General features: G+C 57.4%; 1 protein-coding gene across 3 annotated transcripts in view; it reads right to left on the reverse strand.

The window, feature by feature from the left end:
• Positions 1–18,571, reverse strand: part of CUX2 (cut like homeobox 2) — a 169,826-nt gene that overhangs the window by 15,256 nt on the left and 135,999 nt on the right. Inside the window, exons 5-14 of one of the 3 annotated variants that reach the window (XM_090063720.1) lie at positions 13,111–13,248; positions 11,685–11,808; positions 6,698–6,774; positions 6,092–6,158; positions 3,438–3,486; positions 1,931–2,035; positions 1,145–1,336; positions 714–772; positions 269–317; positions 82–178 (exon numbers count right to left, since the gene is read on the reverse strand). In XM_090063720.1, coding sequence (XP_089919846.1) covers positions 82–178; positions 269–317; positions 714–772; positions 1,145–1,336; positions 1,931–2,035; positions 3,438–3,486; positions 6,092–6,158; positions 6,698–6,774; positions 11,685–11,808; positions 13,111–13,248 — 957 coding nt within the window. Of the gene's footprint in view, positions 1–81; positions 179–268; positions 318–713; positions 773–1,144; positions 1,337–1,503; positions 1,888–1,930; positions 2,036–3,437; positions 3,487–4,149; positions 4,894–6,091; positions 6,159–6,697; positions 6,775–11,684; positions 11,809–13,110; positions 13,249–18,571 lie in introns of those variants that run through there. The other 2 variants (XM_090063721.1, XM_090063722.1) reach the window with 2 other exon arrangements.

Consider the following 18,571-nt stretch of genomic DNA (forward strand, 5'->3'; position numbering starts at 1 on the left):
TGGTGAGGGAGGCCGGCCTGCAGAGAGCCAAGCAGGGGGAGCTCCCCACCCCCAGTCCCACTGCAAACCAGTGCCACCTACCAGCGCTGGCCAGGAGACTGGGCTTCTCCAGGAGGTACTTCTGGGGTGGGTAGGAGTCTTTCCCTATCAGCAAGGCCTCGTCTGACTTGGATATGCCCTGAAGGAGAGAACGCAAGCGGAGAGGGGGTTACCAAACACCCAGGGGCCACAAAGTATTCCCCTCGCCCCGTGCGGTGCTGGCACTTGCCTGGGAAAGGCTGCAGTTGGCTGAGGCCAGCTTCATCGCCTTCAGGATGCTGGGGAGAAACAGCACAGAGTTAGTCTCCGCTTGCTCCCCGCGTTTGCTGCAGCCGGGCCAGGCACTGACAAGTGAGGGGGAAGGGGCTTCAGGGATGGCGCCCGGGACGTCCCCCCTGCCCCAGAAACCCGGGACTTGGAACAGGAGGGCAGGGCGTATCCCGCTGCAGCGCCGCACTGCCGTATCGTCGTCAAGCCAGCAAGCTTGGTGACATGCGACGTGCTCGCTGCAGGACGCTCGGTCTCTGCTCATGCACGTGTGACCCCTCTCGGCCCCCGGTGGGGAGGCCGAGTCCATCCCGAGCCGGGGGCAGGGAGGATGCCAGGTGTGGCACTGCGCTCTGCCCTCAGCAACAGGGCCGGGAAGAGGGGCACGCGGGCAGCCGGGCACTGACCTCAGCTCTGTTTTAATCTCCTCGTAGTCGGCCTGGGCCTGCAGTTTTTCCTCCAGCCTCTGGACAACGCAAGAGAGCAAGACATTGGCTAGCACAGCCGGCCCTTCCACGCAGTCGCAACCCCCGGGCAGGTAGGGTTGCTACCGCCTGCTCGTTGCCAGCTTTCCTTCTCCCACCTCCAGGCCCAGGGCTCTGCCCTGCCCTGCCCTTCCCTCCACACGACCAGGCTGGTGCATACACTGCAGGTCTGTGCGGGGAAGTCCAACAAGAGAAAGACCGAGGGGGAAGCCCCCTGCCAGGGCTGTGCCAAGCTGGTCCTGGGCTCAGTGGGCTGCATTTGCGCAAGCATCCGGCCGGACTCCCCCTGGGGTGATCTCTGCCCCACTCCCCGCCGCAGGCTCCAGGCTCCTCCTGCCCAGGCCGGCGCGTACCTCGATGGCCTCGTTCTTGGCGGCCAGCTGCCGCTCCAGGTCGGCGATCTGGCTGGCCGAGGACTCCTCCAGCTCCTGCAGGGAGCTCTGCAGATGCTGCACATCCTTGAGGAGCCGCAGGATCTCCCGGTCCTTGGCTGCCAGCGCCGCCTCCAGCCGGGCGCCCGAGCACATCGAGTAGTTCACCTTGTCCTGCAAAGGGAAGGCGACGCCGTGAGGCTCCCTCCTGAGCGGGAGGCACTTCTCCAAGTGCAGGGAGTGGCTACACCCTGGCGGCCTCTGCAAATAAAAGGCTTCCCCTTGGGGCACATCTAACCCCGCCAACAAGGAGGCACCAGCCCCACCGCCCTGTGACCCACCTGGGGTTGGGACAGGGCTGTAGCAAGGTGGAGGCCGGAAGCGCTGGCTGGGGAAGAGCTGCCAAGAGAGGAGGCCAGTGCCACTGGCAGCTGCATACTGGTGACTGGCGGCAGGCTTAGCATGCGTGGGGCAGCGTTAATTAAGGAAGCTAATTTGGATGGAGCCACAGCACCTCCGCTCCGCAATCTCCTACGCGGGTGCTATTAGCCAAGCCGCCAAGCGCCCGCTCTGCGACTCCTCGACTGCACTGATGTCCGGGAAGAGCCGGACAAGCTGGATCTCGCAGCCAGGTGGGTCTGCCGCCCCAGCCCTCCCACGGGAACCTGCCCCGCAGGCCGGCGCGGGGGGGGCCGCAGACTGGGGTCGCGGGCCGACTCCCCCAGCCGAAGGCCCAGCCAGCTGCCCGGGGAACATCGTGCTGCTCACCCCGCTGGGGCCTTGCGGAGAGCAGCAGGCCAGGAGAATGGAGCTGTTGACAGACGCTAGCTGTTCCCGCAGGCTCTCCACCTCCCGTTGCGCAGCCTCCGCTCGCTGCAAGAGAGAGACGCCGTGGTATCAGGTCGCCCGTGGTGGCCTCCACGTCAGGGTCACGGGGGCACGCGCTCCACCGGAGCTCCCCGCCCAGCCCTCGTGCCACAGGGTGCTTTGGCAAGGCCAGAGCTGTGCTGTCGCAATGCTGACGTGAGGCCCCGCGTGGCAGCCAAGGCGCGGGCCAAGCGGAACCGCCAGCCCTTGCCACACGCCGCCCGCACGAGTCAGGAAAACAGCCACGAGACAGGCTTTGCGGCCTGGCGGCACGGCCCTTCCGCCTGCACCGGGGCGGACGCTGCACCTCCCGTCCCGCTCTGCTCTCCCGTGCCTTTCAGCCGGACGCTGCTGGGCTCCGATGGCCCGGGGGGTCTGGATCCGGCGTGCGGCTGAGCAGCTGCAGCCTGACGCAGAGCAGGCCCAGCCAGCCCCAGGCTCGGAGCCGGGGTAGGGCCTGGCCCCGCTGCTCCCAGCACCTCTAACTGGCCGTCTCAGTGTGAGGCTGGGCGCTGGAGCCCTAGCCACCTGCGCATGAGGAGACCCAGGCACAGGCCCATCCCTGGGTCCCGGCCTGACTCCAGCATGGAGAACCGTATCCTGCTCAGCTAAAATGCCTTCTCGTTGCAGCTGGGAATCTTCTTTACTTCCTGACCTGGGCTCACGTGGAGCGTTGCTGTGCACTGCCCGATAGCCGCGCCCTAGAGGTGGCTGCATTGCAGGGATGTCTAAAAGCAACACCCACATGCCCCCTCCATACCCCTTAAAGGCTGTGGTTATGTTGCTAGTTAACTATATTTTACTAATCACATTAAGTCATTTGTATGCAAATGTCATGATTAATTTAACAATGAACAAATTACTAGAAATGGAGAAAAGCCACGGCCTGAGTGCATTGTTTTACCCAGCCCCGGGGAAGTGCCCTGACAGATCCCATATGTAAAACTGGCGGGGTAATAACATCTACAAGCCTCAGACATGGGGGTGCCTCTCCAATAAGGCTGCGATAGCCGAGGCACACGCCAGTGAAGGGGGCCAGTTGCTGCTGTTGGGCTCTTGCATCTGCACGTAACCCAGTCGCACTGGTCTAGGGCTGGGTGCCTTGTGCACCTCTGAGCAGCAGCAGCCTCCTTCCCAGTGGTGCCAGACCTAGCACTTACCTGGGTATCAAGATCACCCTCCTCCTGAGCCCTGCAAGTCAGGCTTAGTCCAGTGTCCCTGCTTCGAGCCCAGCCCTGGGGGACAGGACGGCTCGCTCAACCCTGGCACTGCCCGGGCTCCCTGCTGCAGCCGGCTGCTGCAGAACGACTCTGCTCCAGTCCGTGGCTACAGGCAGCGAGCGAAGGGAAGGCGCTCGCTGCGCTGAGCCTGGCTTGCTATAAATGCAGCGGCGAGGGGCTCTTCTCACCTGATTGGCTTTTTCAAGGTTGGTCATGATCATGGCTACTTCGTCCGCCCTGCAACAGCAAAGCAAGAGCAATGAGCTGGGGCGGGCACGCGCTCCATCCCCGAGACGTGCCAGCCATGGCACACAACCTGCCCCTGCTACGCGCCGCCGTGGCTGGGGCCGGGTGGGTGGGGAGCACGCTGCTCACGCCTAAGAAACGGTGCGAGTGGGATCCCCACCAGGGGCCTTCAGAGGGGCTGCCTGGATGACCCCCTGGCACGGGGACAGTGTGGCAGCTGTGATCCCCCCCGTACCACACCTCGAGTCAACCTCGACTGCTCGTCCTCGAGGGGCGAACAGAAGCGCAGGCCCCACGGCCCATTCGAGCCTTGGCTGCCCCGTGGCGACAGCCAACACGGAGGCCGCTTGTGCCAGCTGCGATGCTCATGTTGTAAAGCGGGCACCTGTCCATTAGGAACTGGCCTTGGGCCACCCTGGCTCATTTCACACAGGCCCACAACCAGCCATTAGCTGGGAACGACTTCAGGTCATTAACGAGCCATGCCCATCTGCGAGCTGGTGAGCTCAGCATGAAAGCCTCTGTCTCCGCCTGCCAGGCCTGCACGCCACCCCCTCGGCCGCCGGATAGCTGGAGAAACGTCTCCTTCCCTCTTGATCCCGGGCTGTTTGTCAACAAGGAATATTTGCATCTGCTTAATTGCCTCCCACCCACCCTTTCACAAGTCGTTAAGAGCTGGCAAAGCTGAACGGGACATGGTGGCAGATCTGTTTACTGTGTGAAGGTAAATATCCAACGTGTCTAATTTGTGGTCTCTGGTCCCAGCTACACAACTCAGGCTGGCTGATGAATTAACCACACATAAACACACCAGCTGAACCCAGACAGGGGCATCTGAAACCCCCCGGATGGAGGCTGCAACGGAGACCAAGGGACAGGACAAACCCCCTTTTCATCTCCGTCGTGGTGCGCCTGGAGTCTCCGGTCCTAATCAAAGGGAAAATGATTTACAGGCCCGCGCTGTACAAATGGCATATCGAATTATCAAAGAACATCTGCTTTGGTATTATACGATTAAGTGTCCTGACTCTGATGTACAGCGTGTGTGTGTGTGAGTGTGTGCGAGTGAGTGTGCGAGTGTGTGTGTGTGTGTGTGAGAGGGTCGTGGTGTGCGAGCGAGGCCAGCAGAACATTTGAACAGCTGTAAGCGTTTGGCAGCCTCTGCGGCTGGCGAAAGCCAAAGAGAGGGAGAAGATGTTCCTGACTCATAAAAATAAATGGCACCCGACCAACAAAAATACGAACAGGCAAATGGACGTTTAATGGAGTGGAGGAGTCCGTTAAATGTATCCCGCTGCCTGAGCTCGCCCTGCCGGGCTGGGTACACTGCGCACAGTGCCGGGTACAGCGCTGTCATGCCTGGAAGAACTTGGGGGTCATCCCGAAATTTGAAGGAAGGCCTGATGAGAGTCATAGCCAGGGACAATGTCTGTACCTGCAAGGCAGTGTCCCCATGGTCCCCGATGCGGGGCTCAGCCCGTCTGCTGCAATGTTCAGCTCAAATCCCAGCTGATGTGAGGGACGGTGCTGACATCTGAGGCAGAAGGGGGAACTGGACTTTTACCACAGGGCCATCACCAGCGAAACGCAGAGGCCGTCCCCTGCCCTGCCCCAGGACGGTCTGCCTCTCCAGCTGCTTCCTCAAGCAGCTACCGAGAGCCCTGAGCTCTGGCCTTTGCTGCGAGGCCCCCGTTGCCTCTGCCACACAGCAGTGGCCCACCTCTGCCCTCAGCCACGGGCCTGAGCCTCTTGCTGGCATCCAGGGCTGGAGCTGGGATGGGAGCTTGGTTCCCGGTTCCTGGCTCAAACCACAGGCCCGCCTCACGGAGCTCTGCCTTGTCCCGGCATACAGCCATGGCACCACTACCAGCACTCGCTTGCTCCTGAAAACAATTCAGATTCTTGCAGACCGCCTGGCTCACCCCGCAGGCATCCACGTACTCTGCTGACGGCTGACCTTGTGCTGGGGACAGTCCCAGACACACTCCCCATGCCAGCAGCTCCCTGGGGATGCTGGAAGCCTGGCTGCCTGGCTCCGACGCTGCCTGCAGAGCCTCAGCCCCGCTACGTCTGCTTTGCTCTGGTCTGGTGGGGCAGTGGGAGGATTAAGGACAAAGGGAGGCTTCCAAGTGGCACGGAACCAGCGGAGACCGCCAGGGATGCGGCCACGGGGTTTCTGCCATGATTTCCCGAGCGGTCACTGACTGCGGGGATGGCCCCAGGAGAAAATTATAACCAAGTACAATTTAGAGCCAGCCCTACGCTGCTCTAAGTAGCATTTCGGGTAGAAATCGCCCTCGTGCCAGGGCTGAGGGAACTGAAGCAACATTCGTCCCATCCCATGCAGCCCTGCACTGGGTCTGGTTAGACCAGAGGCTCTATCCATGGGACACCTGGAGCCCACACCACGTGGACAAATTGCTGGCTTTGCAGGTGGCTGGGACGGGTCATGCTACATCGGGTACACAAGGCAGCGCCTGGCTGCGGGAAAGCGCAAATTCCCAAACAGTACGTTAAGACAGGCCCTCTTTGGCGGCTTCACTCAGATGCAACCTCTCCACATGGGTCAGCTGGACAGACAGCCTGAGGGACTTACTTTGACGCTGCCTCTTCGTCATATTTACACCGCAGCTCCAGCAGCTCCGTCTGGGTGGCCTTTAGCGCTGAACACCAGGAAAAAGTAAAAGCAACATGCAGTGAGCACTGGGCTCTGACAGGGGAAGATCCACCAGGCACCAGCCTGTTGGAAGATGCCTCTGCCTGCTCTGAGCAGGCGGCCCTGTCCCCTGCATGCTGCCGCTGTCCCCGCTGCGGTCCGAGGAAGGAACATTTTACCCACTTCTTTTTGCCTTTGTTCTTGTGTAAATGGAGGCAGAAAAGCCACAGGGAAAGTCAACCCCCCAGGCGCAGTGAGCCTGAGCCCATGGAAGCCCACCTCTTCCCACAGACTGCCCATGGATGCCACACTCACTTCGGCAGGCAAGGCCGACAGAGCCTGTGCAGCCCAGTCACAGGCCCCAGGGTCATTGCCATGCAAGTGCACGGCCACCTCCAGGCAGGCCCTTCCCCTTGCCACGTGTGCAACTCCAGCTTGCACCAACTGCCCTGGCAGAAGAGCTGTGATCACAGGGGCACAGCTGAGTCCAAAACGTGTCTGAATGCAGTGGTGGGAAGGGAGCCCTGGGCTGTAAATCTCCTGTACCTGAATGAAGCACTTTGATCTTTTCTTCTGCTTCCCCCAGCCGAGCAGCCAAAGTGATCTGTGCTTCCTGGAGTCCCCTGTGAAGAGAAGCGCAGCAATTGTCACCTTCCACGTATGTACGCAGCTAATCCCTGCCCAGGACAGGACCTGCCAGCGACTGCCGTGCATGGCTCCCAGGGGGTAGAAGTCTCCTTGCCTTGGCCCTGAACACACGCTAAGCATTTTATCTTTTTCACCACGCGCTTAAAGCCCATCATTCAGAAGTTACGCCACAGAAAGTATAGACTTATTGCAGCCGAGACATTTTCATGCCACTAGAGTTGTCAGCGTTTCCATTAAAAAATTCTATTTCCAGGGCTTTATAGCGCTGGCCATAAAAATTCACTTCAGGCTGAGAACTCGGCATGCTGGATCCCAGCCCAGAAACAAATGTTGGGCCAAAAATTTATTGGGAGAATTTTAAAAAGGACGAGAGGGAGGAAAAGAAGGGATGAGAAGCTACCTGGCTGTTTCTGAGCTGCTGCGCGGCGCAAAGCCACGAGGGCTCCGACGGGCCCGTGGAGACAGCATCCAGGAGGGCAGCGCGCACAGTGCTGACACCAGGCCCCCCCGTTTTAGACACAGCCACTGCCCCAGCACAAGCGGGTGGAAAAGAAGCGGCTGGACAGGTTGTGCAGACGGTGCCACTGCCCTTGTTAATCCAGGCTGGACATCACGGCTTCTCAGCAAGTGCTCTGGCCCCAACCCAATGATGAACGAAACCTGGCAACATCACAGCCTTCTGTGGCTGCCAGGGACCCTGACGCGGGGGTCTGTACTGACCCAAGAGCCTGTGATGGCACGGCCGGGTCTGCAGCAGGCCCTTGGGCCCATCTCCTATGCCTTGGGCGCCCGGGTGTCTGGTGTGCTCGGGCCAGTACCCTGCAGATGTGGGCGCTCGCTCTCCTGCTTGGCTGCAGGCCGTGGGATCCGCACGGCACCTACCTGGGGCTCGGCCCACCAGAGCGGTGGTGACACCAGGCAACCACTCACCCACATCTCCCCACTGCTCCCGGTGGTGCCTGGTGCTTGTTGGCAGGTGAGGGGAACCTGAGCAGCTTCTTCCCACTGCAGAGGCCCAGGGCATGGCTAGGCATGGCGGGGCTCCAGGCCCAGTGCCCAGCGTGGCGGCATCCCCTGGCACCTCTCCAGGCATTCGTGCTGCCCGCACAGGCTTCTCTTGGGCAGGGGAGGACAGACAGGCCAGAGGAGCGAGCAGCAGTCAGCTGGGCACCGCAGGGGCTCCGTCTCAGGTAGCTTAAGGGCTTGCGACAGGCCCAGTGTAGCAAAACCCCCAGTTTTTCTTTTATGTGTATATATATATATGAGAGATATGCATTCCCTTCCCTTCCCTTCCCCAATTATTTCTGGCTTTTCTTTCTCTTTTTTCTTTCTTTCTTTCCCTCTCTATTCCCTATAGACAAGCATAAGCGAGCTCAGACTTAGGATAAGCATTAACATTTTTATTTTGGTAGCAAGTTTTTGGTTTTGGATATCCACTGTTTTATATTGTATTATTATTAGGTTTGTATTGATCCTTACTGTTGTATATTGTATTATTATCATTTTTGTATTGATTTTTATTGTTTCGTATGGATATTGTATGGTTTAGGCCTGTGTTTGTAAGTAAACCAAAGTAATGTCAAGTCTCCATCTTGTGTCCTCTGCCCAGGCATCCCCTGTGTTGCAACTGTATGACTCACGTACCCCTCCCATGTAAATTGGTTCCTGGATGAATGAGAGTGATTGGGAATGACTGAAATACGATGGTAGCAGGCCTCTACTGAATGGCCTGTAACCACTGAGCCATCACCTCAGTGAATGAATTGATTCATCCAGGAACCATGGACCTCACCCAGGAACAGAGACAAGACCAGCATTTGAAAGACAAAAGACCCTGCAGAACCAGCAACTCTACATTGTACCCCCCATTACAGACATCCAAAACTGCACATCCCTGCATGAAGCACACACGTTCAGTACGCCAGGGGCTGACCCTTGCCTGGGCATGCCTCCTGTTGCTAGGGTCACACAAGGTCTGCCCCTATAAAAAGGGGCAGTGAAGACAGACCCAGTGGGATGCCCTCTCCATCTGGACCAGCACCATGCCACACCACCTATCCACCCAGAGGCCCTGCCAGCGACTCCCGTCTGGACAACACCTACTGGACAAGGACCCCTTTCCAGCCTGGATAGGTAGCTATCACCCCCCACCCCCTCTTCAACCACGGACTTGAACTCTGCTTCTCTTCCCCACCTGGACTCCAGCTCTTCCACTGAGTCTCTTTCTCCTTCTGCCATTGTGAGTGCGTGTGTGCGCGTGTGTCTGTGAGAACCAATAACTTCATGGGGATGTGTAGTGTGCTGTCTGTGTAATAAAACTGTTATTTGGACCCCTAAGTTGGGTTTTGCTTTACTATGGTTTGGTCCTGCTCCAATCTCTGCTCCTCTAACTTCTGCCTCATTTCTCGCTCTCCTGCTTCTGGCTCACTGCCACCTCCAGCACCCGTCCTGAGCTCCTCTCTGCCTCCAACCCCCTGGATCTTTGCCACTGTCTTATCCCCACTGCCTTTTCCTTTTCCTTTCCCCCTGAGCAACCAGGGTTCTGCCTCAGTTTCTTTCCTGGCTGTCTCTTCCTTGCCACTTATCTGCCCCCCCCAATATCTCAGCTGTCTGCCTCAGTTTCCGGCCCCAGTCTACCTTAAGTAAACCCAAGCCTCAGTTCCCCAGCCAGCTTCTCTGTAGTTCACCGGTTCTAATCCTGGCTCTGGCAACTTTCACTGCCTACACTTTAACTCTCTCGCCTGAACCTTCCCTCAGGTACCCCAAGCACACTCATACACACTGTACCATCCAAGTCAGGAACTTACCTGTGTGTATGTGTAGATGGGTTGTATGTGTGTGAACTGGTGAGTGTGTGTGTGTATATATATATGTCACTGTGTGCACGATATATGAATTAGTGAGCTGGGTCTAACTTTTGGGGTGTATACTGTATGTGCTTGAACTGGTGATAGCTATGCATGTGCCTAGGCTGGTTTGGATGTGTATCTGCCTGAGCTGGTAGTATGTGTGTGTATGCACCTAACTGATTTGTGTGTTTGTATATGTGCAATTGTGTCATACCCTCCTGCCTAACAGTGCAATATTGAGATCCTGAGAGTTGGCCTGACCCCACAGGGCAACACCAGAACCAAATGGGAGTCTAGCAACTGGATCAGCTGCTACTAGCGGTGAATGCCAACCTCCGGACACCAGTGGCCCATGGCACCCCTCTCTCCCAGCAAAGTCTGTGAACGCCAGGCCCAGACCAACGGAGAGAGATGAGGTGTCCTGCCTCACCTCCCTCTCTCAAGAATATGCTGGGGCCAAGCCTGTATCATAAAGCGGTTGAGAAGACACTGCAGAAACACAAGGCAAATGGTGCCTTCAGAGCATAAGGGAAACACATTCTTAAACACCTCCTGACATTAAGAGGTGAAAAAGGAAAACCCTCCTGTAATTAATTTGAGGGGGGGGAAGCAATCAGGGAAAAGTTATTTTGCATTATTTATAGCCTGCGTGTGCCAGGAACTTACTTCCAAAGAACTGCAATTTAGAGTTTAAGGATGCGTCATTTGTTTACCAGCGCAGCGCGTTAAGGAATAACAATGAAGTCTCGTTCCACGAGCCATCAGTAAACTCCGGAGTGCGGAAATTCAAAGGCCATTTAACAGAGAGGTCTGTCTGCCGGCCTGCATTTATCCAACTCGTCCACGCCAAACAACGCGCAGGGGAAATGTCAATCGGCAAGAGCCAGGTGGAGCAGAAGGGAAACAATCCCCCCGTGGAGGGGTGGCGAGGCGTGGAAAGACAGTGCAGGAGGCTCAGGGCAGAACGGGGCCGATCCTTTATCTAGCTGTCTGTGCAGAGCCTGACACACCAAGACGGTCTTCTAGCCAGGCTCCCAGCCAGAAGCCTGGTCTGGGCACTGCCCGAGTACCCTGGTCTGACTGCCCACCAGGGTGGTGTTTGTGAGAGCACGTTTCCTATCGGGCACCAAGGTCAAACAGTAAAAACCCTCCCCGCATGCTGAGCCAAGGCACCATGCACATGGAGCATGTGTTTGCACACGTCTGTATACACACACACTTGTACGCTCAGCTGGTACGAGCACTGATGAGCACCGCTGGCAGGGCCCTGCTTTGGGCAGCGCTGCTGCATGCGGAGGGGGCTGTCTGCAGAGGGGCTTGCTGGAGCGCAGGTAGTGCCATGCTGGGCTGGGGCCGCTTTTGGACATGGCAAATGGTGCAATATCCCGGGCTGGGCTTTACCATGGCTGTAGAGGAGAGGCCCAACATGGGACCTCTGCCCAGGGCCCCACATGGACTAGAAACCGGAGACTCAGACCACACCTGAAGTGGGTCTGGCCAAACCACTCCGCTCGTGAGCTCCCAGACCTACGTCTCCCTGGGTCACCAGTTCAATGCCTGGCCTACCTCAGCACTTGCCCAGGGCCGGTCTTGAATCCCTGGAACACCCCCATGACCTAAGCTGCTCCACGCACACCCAGGCACAGGTGTGAGGAGGTTAACGGCATGGGAGGGGATCGGAGTTCCCTCGTCTCCCATTAAATGCAACTGGAAATCCCATTAGCAGCTTTGAACACTTCCACGCTTGACGACAGAGGCAGGAGGGAAGCCTCAGGCTGGGGCAGATGGGACCCAGGGCGGTTTGTGGTGCGATGCAGCCCAGAACGTGGCTTGAAGGAAGGACAGGGCCAGTTTTAACCCAGATCCCAACAGCCAGGAGCATGGACTAACTGCTAGCAAGGAAGGGAAGAGGCTGGCGGGGTGGAGGGAGAGGCGCACACACACACACACACATGCGCATGCACGCTTGCAGCCGACGCAGAGGTAAAGGGTATTTACTGCCTCGCTCAGGGGCTCAGCTCCTGCTACTCACGTACTTTTGTTTTTCTGCCTCATTTCTCTGCAACAAGGTTTCTGTGAAAAGTGCTTTGCTGTTGATGCTCGCGAGCCTGGTTCCCTCTGACACCGTGAGCCCAGCTGGAGACGTTCCCTCTCTCTGCTCTGCGGGTGTAAAATTCACATCAGCAGCATGACAGAACTGAGAACGTGGCTCCTTCTTCCAGGGCCATGAGATCAATCGCAGGAGGAAAGAATTGATTTCCAGAACTTCAGCCACGGAGTTAATACGTTCTGCAGGTTCTGCTGGTCAATCACGTTACGGAGGCGCAGCAGGGCGCGAAACCCTGAGCGCAGCCTCCAGTCTGCTAAAGTGGCAGCTTCCTGACTAGGTTAGATCCGCTAATAGTCTCATTCCAGCCACTTCAGCTCCCAGCGACTGGGAGCTCGGTGAGGGCTGAGCGGCCCCCGCCGCAGCTCCAGCCCAGAGCACAGCACGCCGGCATCACACCAATCTTCTGCCTAACATGCTCTCCACGCTCGCTACCGCCATTATTTACACCCTGCCTGCCTGGGGTTTTCATGCGGTTTGGATGAGCTGGGGGGAGAGAGCGTGGGCACGTGTGCGTGCGTGACCAGAGCGCATGGCCAGGGTCTGGGACCAAAGTCCCGTGCAGGTGCTGAGCGCCCGACAGAGACCCCTTGTTGGACTGGACACGCTGCACCCCACAGGGGACTGACTCAGGGCAGCCACAAAAGGCACCTCGGCGCCGTCCCAGCAGGAAGCAATCCAGCGGCTCGAGGAACGATGGCGAGCTACCCGGCCTGCTCAGGCTCCTTCCCAGCCCCGCCGCTCTCTGGTGCTTTTAGAGACACAGGAAGAAACTGAGGCTGGTGGAAAACGCAGGGACCGGCATGTTGGCCTCACTCCAGGGCAGCCGGCAGAGCTGCACTGAGTGACCCCACCTGGCTTCTTGAAAGCCCCACTCCGGTCCCACCCGGGCAGTGGCTCATAAATATCCGTCGCTGTGCACTTGTCTCTGGCTCCCAACCTCTGGCACCCATGGGTGCCAGTGCCCCACAACACAGAGGAAAGCCAGCAGGCAGTTAGAGGAAGTGTCTCCATCAGTGGGGCTCTGCCTGGCATGGGGCAGATGGGAATGAGCGCAGCTCTGCTGAAGCAGTGGCATCAATCCGGGGGGGGACCCCAGCACAGCCCACGCTGCTGCTTATCAGGAGACGCGGCCTGGGAAACAACAAGGCTGCATTCTCCCGGGGCGGGGAGTCCTGGCCCCCACCTGCTGCCAGCTTTGGGTTCACAGGGGAACCGCTCTGGGTGCTCCAAAAGCCTCCGACGGCCCGCTGCAGGCCCCAGCACCGATTTCCTCTGCCGTACGGCATCCCCTCCCCGGCTCCCTCTCCCTGGCCCCGGGCCGGAGGCAGGGAGAGGGCAGGCACGGCGGGTACCTTTGGTGCCAAGAAGCTCAGGGGGCTTCTTCCACTGCCGGTTGAGCTCCTTCAGGGGTGGGGTCTCGGGGTCGAGGCACTGAAGCTGCCGCAGCCTGTCTTCTAGGCTCCGCGCCGCCTCCAGGACAGGAACGGGATCTGGAGGGAAGCAAAGCCGACAGGTGAGAGGCGGCAGCCGGCACGGACCCCCACCTCGGCCCTGCCGGCCACACTTCCGCGGCCCCCCCGGGGAATAAGTCAGGTGCTGGCAGCACGGCTGCGTCCAGGACTGCCAGAGTAGGGCATGGCTGCTCCAAGGTACGCAGGGTCGGGGGCTGTACTCAGGGCAACCGCTGCCCCGGGGCCGTCTGCGCACCGGCGAAGGCAAACTGAGCCGTAAGAGACTGCACAGAGCAGCGGTCAGGACGCCAAGCCTCCACCCATCCGCCCGCGCGCTTTCCCGGGGCCCTGACGGCTCCGAGGGGAGGAGAGCCGCAGCAGACACCTGGACCAGGTCGAGCCACCCCTGCCACGCTCAGGCCAGCGGCGCTTTGGAGGGAGCTACAGGAATCGGTGCTTTTCCACGGGACTTGGGCAGCAGCCCACACGAGCCACGCACCGCGGGCGGCACCGCTGGCATGGGCACCGGGGGCCTAGCGGAGCGTGGGGTACACACAACCGGCACGGAGCCGCCCTGAGGGCACCTCTCTCGTGCCCCGAGGCTCAGCCCCACCCTGCGAATCGCCAGCTGCCCAGGCAGAGCCCCCGGTCCCCCCTTCGAGCCCGCAGCCTCGCAGTAACGCCTGTGTGCTCAGGCAAAGGAAGGCCCAGACAATAGCAGTTTGTGCAGAGGTAAGCAGGTGCATTCAGAGCAGTATGTCTTCCCTCTGTCAGCATTACACCATCATTAGCTAGTGTCTGCTCAGCAGGGTGTGCCATTATGTCTCCCAGGGCTGATGTAATTATACATTGACATAATTAACCCAGCAAGCCCATTAAGCAGGCCAGCTAAAAATTCATCTATAATTATTTGTTGTGTGCATGCTAATGAGTCCATCTGCACTGCCATTGTACAACACGAACAAATTAATTTACAAGTCTGGATTTTTTAATAAGTTCAAGAAAATGCCTCCTATTGAGCCAGGTTAATATTATTATTATTTTTTTTTAGAGGGGAAAAAAACAGAATCGAATTCTCCAGGGTCGAAAAGTTAGATAAACAGGGACGTGGAACGGAGCAAGACTTGCTCCCACGTACTGATGGCACAAATCCAATCGCGAAAAACCGAACTGGCAATAAAAGCCAGCGCTGCTGCTAAGTACGGCTCCCGGCCTGCGATGGTATCAAACGCAGAATAATTAGAGGCGGGTGTAAAACAAGGGGCCAGCTCTCGGCCGCCATGCGAGCAGCACTGGTGACATTTCGTTTGTCTTGCAGCGTGTAACTGCTCGGGAGCCACTTGGGTGCATTTGGTGGTGGGAAGTTGACAGGCGCAATCCAACGTCTGTTTGGAAGCGAGGATGGAGCAATTAACAGTGGTATGGGGCCAGAGCCCGCTTGGCTTGCTCAAGTGAGTCATGCCGCCAAGCTCTCATCTCGTCTACCCGTGCGTAGGGCTGGAATAACTCCACTGGAGCGAATGCAGCCACTCTGGGTCCCGCTGGTGTCGTGGCAAGGATCGGACTTACTCACTTCACTGGCGCTACCTGCACAAAGGGTGAAATCCACCCTGGTCTGGAGGAGCAGCTCAGGGGCTCTGGCCTCCCACTCGGCGCCGTGGGCCTGCGGCAGCTCTGCACACAGGATGGACTTCATCCAAGGCAAGCAGGACCTTTCCCAACTGCTTGAACTTCATCCTCTGCCTTAATCAAGTCTGGGACAGGACTGCTGTGGCCCTGGCAATAGGTTTACACAGGCTCAGTCCTGCAGACCTTTATGCAGAAGCTAACTGGGCACTGTGAGCAGCCACAGCGATCAACAGGACCATTCGCGCACAGAAAGCGGGGCGCGTGTGTGAGCACTTGCCAAGCTGGGGCCGAGGCAAAGTGTTTCTGGAGCACCCACCGCCTCCTCTCCAACACGGGGACAAACTTGCAAGGGGGCGGACTGCTGAAATGAATGCCACTGCTTCACTCCACCAAGGACTGATGCAGCAGTGGGAGGGTAAGAACAGCTGAAGATAGGACCCAATTCTTACTTAATGCTGAGTTTGGTGGGCCAAAAATGATTTTGAAAGGTCCAGCACGTGAACTACCACACAACAGCCATGAACTAAGAGCATCCCAATGACAGTCCGGGCCCCTGCCCCACTAGATGGGCTACAGAAGGAATGAATGAGCTCCTGTTCTTGGAAACACCGCTTCTCTGAACATCCACGTGCTGCTATAGCCCACTGGCGTTAGTGGGAATTTTGCAAGAAAAGGAGTTTCTAAGACTTGGTCTGCTCTGCACTCGTCCCGGCTGCAGCTCACACATACCTGTCTGAGCTGGCTTTGAACGGGCTGCCTGCACCAAGGCTTACCGCACACCTGGGAAGCACGGGCTCAGTGCTGGCTGCCGGACCTGTCTGAAGAGCCAACCCTGCCAGCAGGTTTAAGGCTGGCTTGCGCGTGCCTGCTACTTGCAGTGCACCGGACGGTTCCTTTGACACCGACTTGAGGCCCTGGTCTCCAGGGCAGGCTTCAGAGCTGAATCCAGCCAAAAAGTCCACAGTCACTCCCGCAGGCCCCTAGGAGTAAGGGGTGACACTGCGGCTTGGACCCTCCAACAAGTCTCAAGCTATGCCATCAGGTGGGCACGTTATTCAGAGCTGCACCGTGGCACCGAGGGCCAGGTCCACCGCAGGTGTCAATCAGCAGAAGCCCCTGGCTTCAGCGGAGCTGCACTGATTCGCGCCAACGATGGCTTGGCCTTGAGTGCCACTTTCTATCCCATAGACATGGTCAAGAAAAGTCCCCAGCTCAGAACAACTTGGCTTCCCAGGTCACGATGGAGCAGCCGTGCTGCAGAGCAGACCTGAGCCCAGAGGTTACAATGGAAAACGCCCGAGTCTCGGACACAAACAGAAGAGCTGCTGTGCTGCAGCGGTCCACAGCTCCACCCAGCCCGGTGACACAGAGCAGCTGCTGTGGGGAAGAGTATTTATGCGGGGCCTGTCCAGACTGATCCATCTCCTGCCCCTTGCCCCCAACAGCTTCCAGCATTCAACACCTGCTGATTCCTCCCTTGAATTTATACAGAGAAGCTACGACTGAACCAGACATGGAGTCCACCACTGGCTTCAATGAGATTTGGATTCAGCCTGGTGAGTCTAACGTGCAGGTCTACATCGGTGAAGGGGACAGAGCGTGCATGTTGGCACCTGCGATTTAAATCACATCAACAGCCACGTCCTGGAAGATCCCCATCAAGGATGTAAACGCGTGACCGAGCTGTGTCTGAACAAACCCAGGCTGAAAATTTTCACTCTGAAAATTTGGCCTTCAAGAGTCATTCCAACAAGATCAGTCAAATCCCTCCCCGGGAGATCTCCACTAAGAGATGCATCAAAGGTGCATCTTACTGCTCATCTCCAGTGATGGCTCAGCCCCCTCCACCCTTCACGCAACCAGCAAGGACTGCAAGCACTCAGCACCTCTGAAAACCAGGCCCCTTGCAAAAAAAAAAATGGTATTGGTAGGGCAATGTACTGACTTGGCCTATTAGGTCTTTCCCAGCTCTTGCCGCTATTAGTCCATGAGAACCAATCCTCCTTTATTTCTTCATGCAACATCCATTTCTGCTGAAATCCAGAGAGTCCATTGTTGTTCATTTTCAAACACAGTACCAGCCGTGTGGTTTTCTTTAAAGAAATAAAAGACCAGACAACTAGAGGATTCTGTCAAATTATGCATACTTAAAATGCCTGTAACTGAAGAATCGCTGTATCAAAGGAATTCCCATTTACTTTGTCTTGAAGAATTATTTGAGGCATCAGCTAAATGTCAGGCAGAGAGACTAAGGTACACAAGTTAAAAGAAGGCGGGGGAAAAGCCTTCTGTTCGCTTTTAAATATGTTGAGCTGGTTTCTCACTAAGACAATAATAGCTGTATAAAGAACCACTTCAAATCCCCCTTCCTCAGCAAGAACTGGGGAGCAGAGGATAAAAAATAACAGCGAGAAAAAAACTCCCTAAGCTACAGTCAAGTGATGGGCAAGGCTTGAGCCCTGACCCGCCCCGCTGTGCTGCGCCAGTACGTTGGGCGACACGTGCTCAACCCTTAAGCCGCTTCAGGTGGGTTTGGACGCTTCTGGTGCAACTGCCTGGCTGTTCAACACAAGGCAAGGGGAGTGCAAGGCACTCGCCCGCTGCAAGAGATCCGCGTTGTTCTCCCCACCTCGCCTGGAGAGACTTGCCCGAGGGAGCAGGGAGTCCATGCCACCCAGGAGGCCCTCTACGCCCTGAGGCTGGCTCTCTCTGGGTCAGGGATGCAGAAGCAGTGGGGAAGGCTGGTTCCGGCAGGCAGGGGCATGAGCTTCCTTGGTGATACCCATGGCACCCACCATGAGAGCGACAGCAGTCCCACTGCACCTCTGACTCGCGCCCGTTGTACCCCAGGGTGACGGCGAGCCTAGACGTGCGAGCACCCTATAGCAGGGTGCTGAGCACCCACAGCCCCAGCCCTGGGAGCTGGAAAAGGGCGGAAGGGCAGGATGAAAAGAAGTTCCCCCATGGGCTGGCTCAGTTCCTGTCGAAACGACCACGTCCCCGGATGCCCTGGGGCACTAACGAGGTTCTAGGGGGCTGGAGCCTTGCTCGGGCACCCGTTCAGCGTTACCTTTCAACAAGTAATAACGATAATACAGCGCTGCAAGATCCTTGGAACGAAGACGACTGACGAGGGACAACGTGCTCTGAAATGTCCTTCCTGCCAGGCCCCTGGCCCGAGACTTTGGCAAGGGTCTCGGTTCTGTGGTACAGCTGATGGCTTAGCCCCAAGGACAGGAGCAGTGTGCGTGAGTGGAGACTCGTCTCCTCACTCCAGGCAGGGCAGGCATTAACCCCTGCTTCCCACCCTGTTGCACATTAGCAGGAGAAGACATTTGATAAAATTAGAGGGCTATAAATTCAGGTGCAATAAAAGGATGCCCTGCCTTTACGCACTACATAGTCTACCTGTAGCACTCACAGCTGCAGAGGGTCATCAACTGAAGACATATAGTGTGGCTGGATTTTAAAAAGGACCGGATAATTTTACAGCCATTAATAACGTTTGTAACTATGCAAGCTAAGATAACGATATGGGTAATTAAACCTCATGCTTCAGGGCTGAAGCTGATGGACTGCAGGGGTTGTGAAGGATTTCCAGCTCCACTCCCACCCCGCGCGTTGGTAGGTGCCTTCCCAAGATGATTCTTTTAGCCAGCCCCCGAAGCCCGGGGGACAGCCCATGGCACGATAAAAGGCAGGGCAGGCCAACGATGCAATCCGCTGTGGCAAG

The sequence above is a fragment of the Crocodylus siamensis genome, chromosome 9 (genome assembly GCF_052110815.1).
Source record: "Crocodylus siamensis isolate JL-2025a chromosome 9, ASM5211081v1, whole genome shotgun sequence".
NCBI classification, from domain to species: domain Eukaryota; kingdom Metazoa; phylum Chordata; order Crocodylia; family Crocodylidae; genus Crocodylus; species Crocodylus siamensis.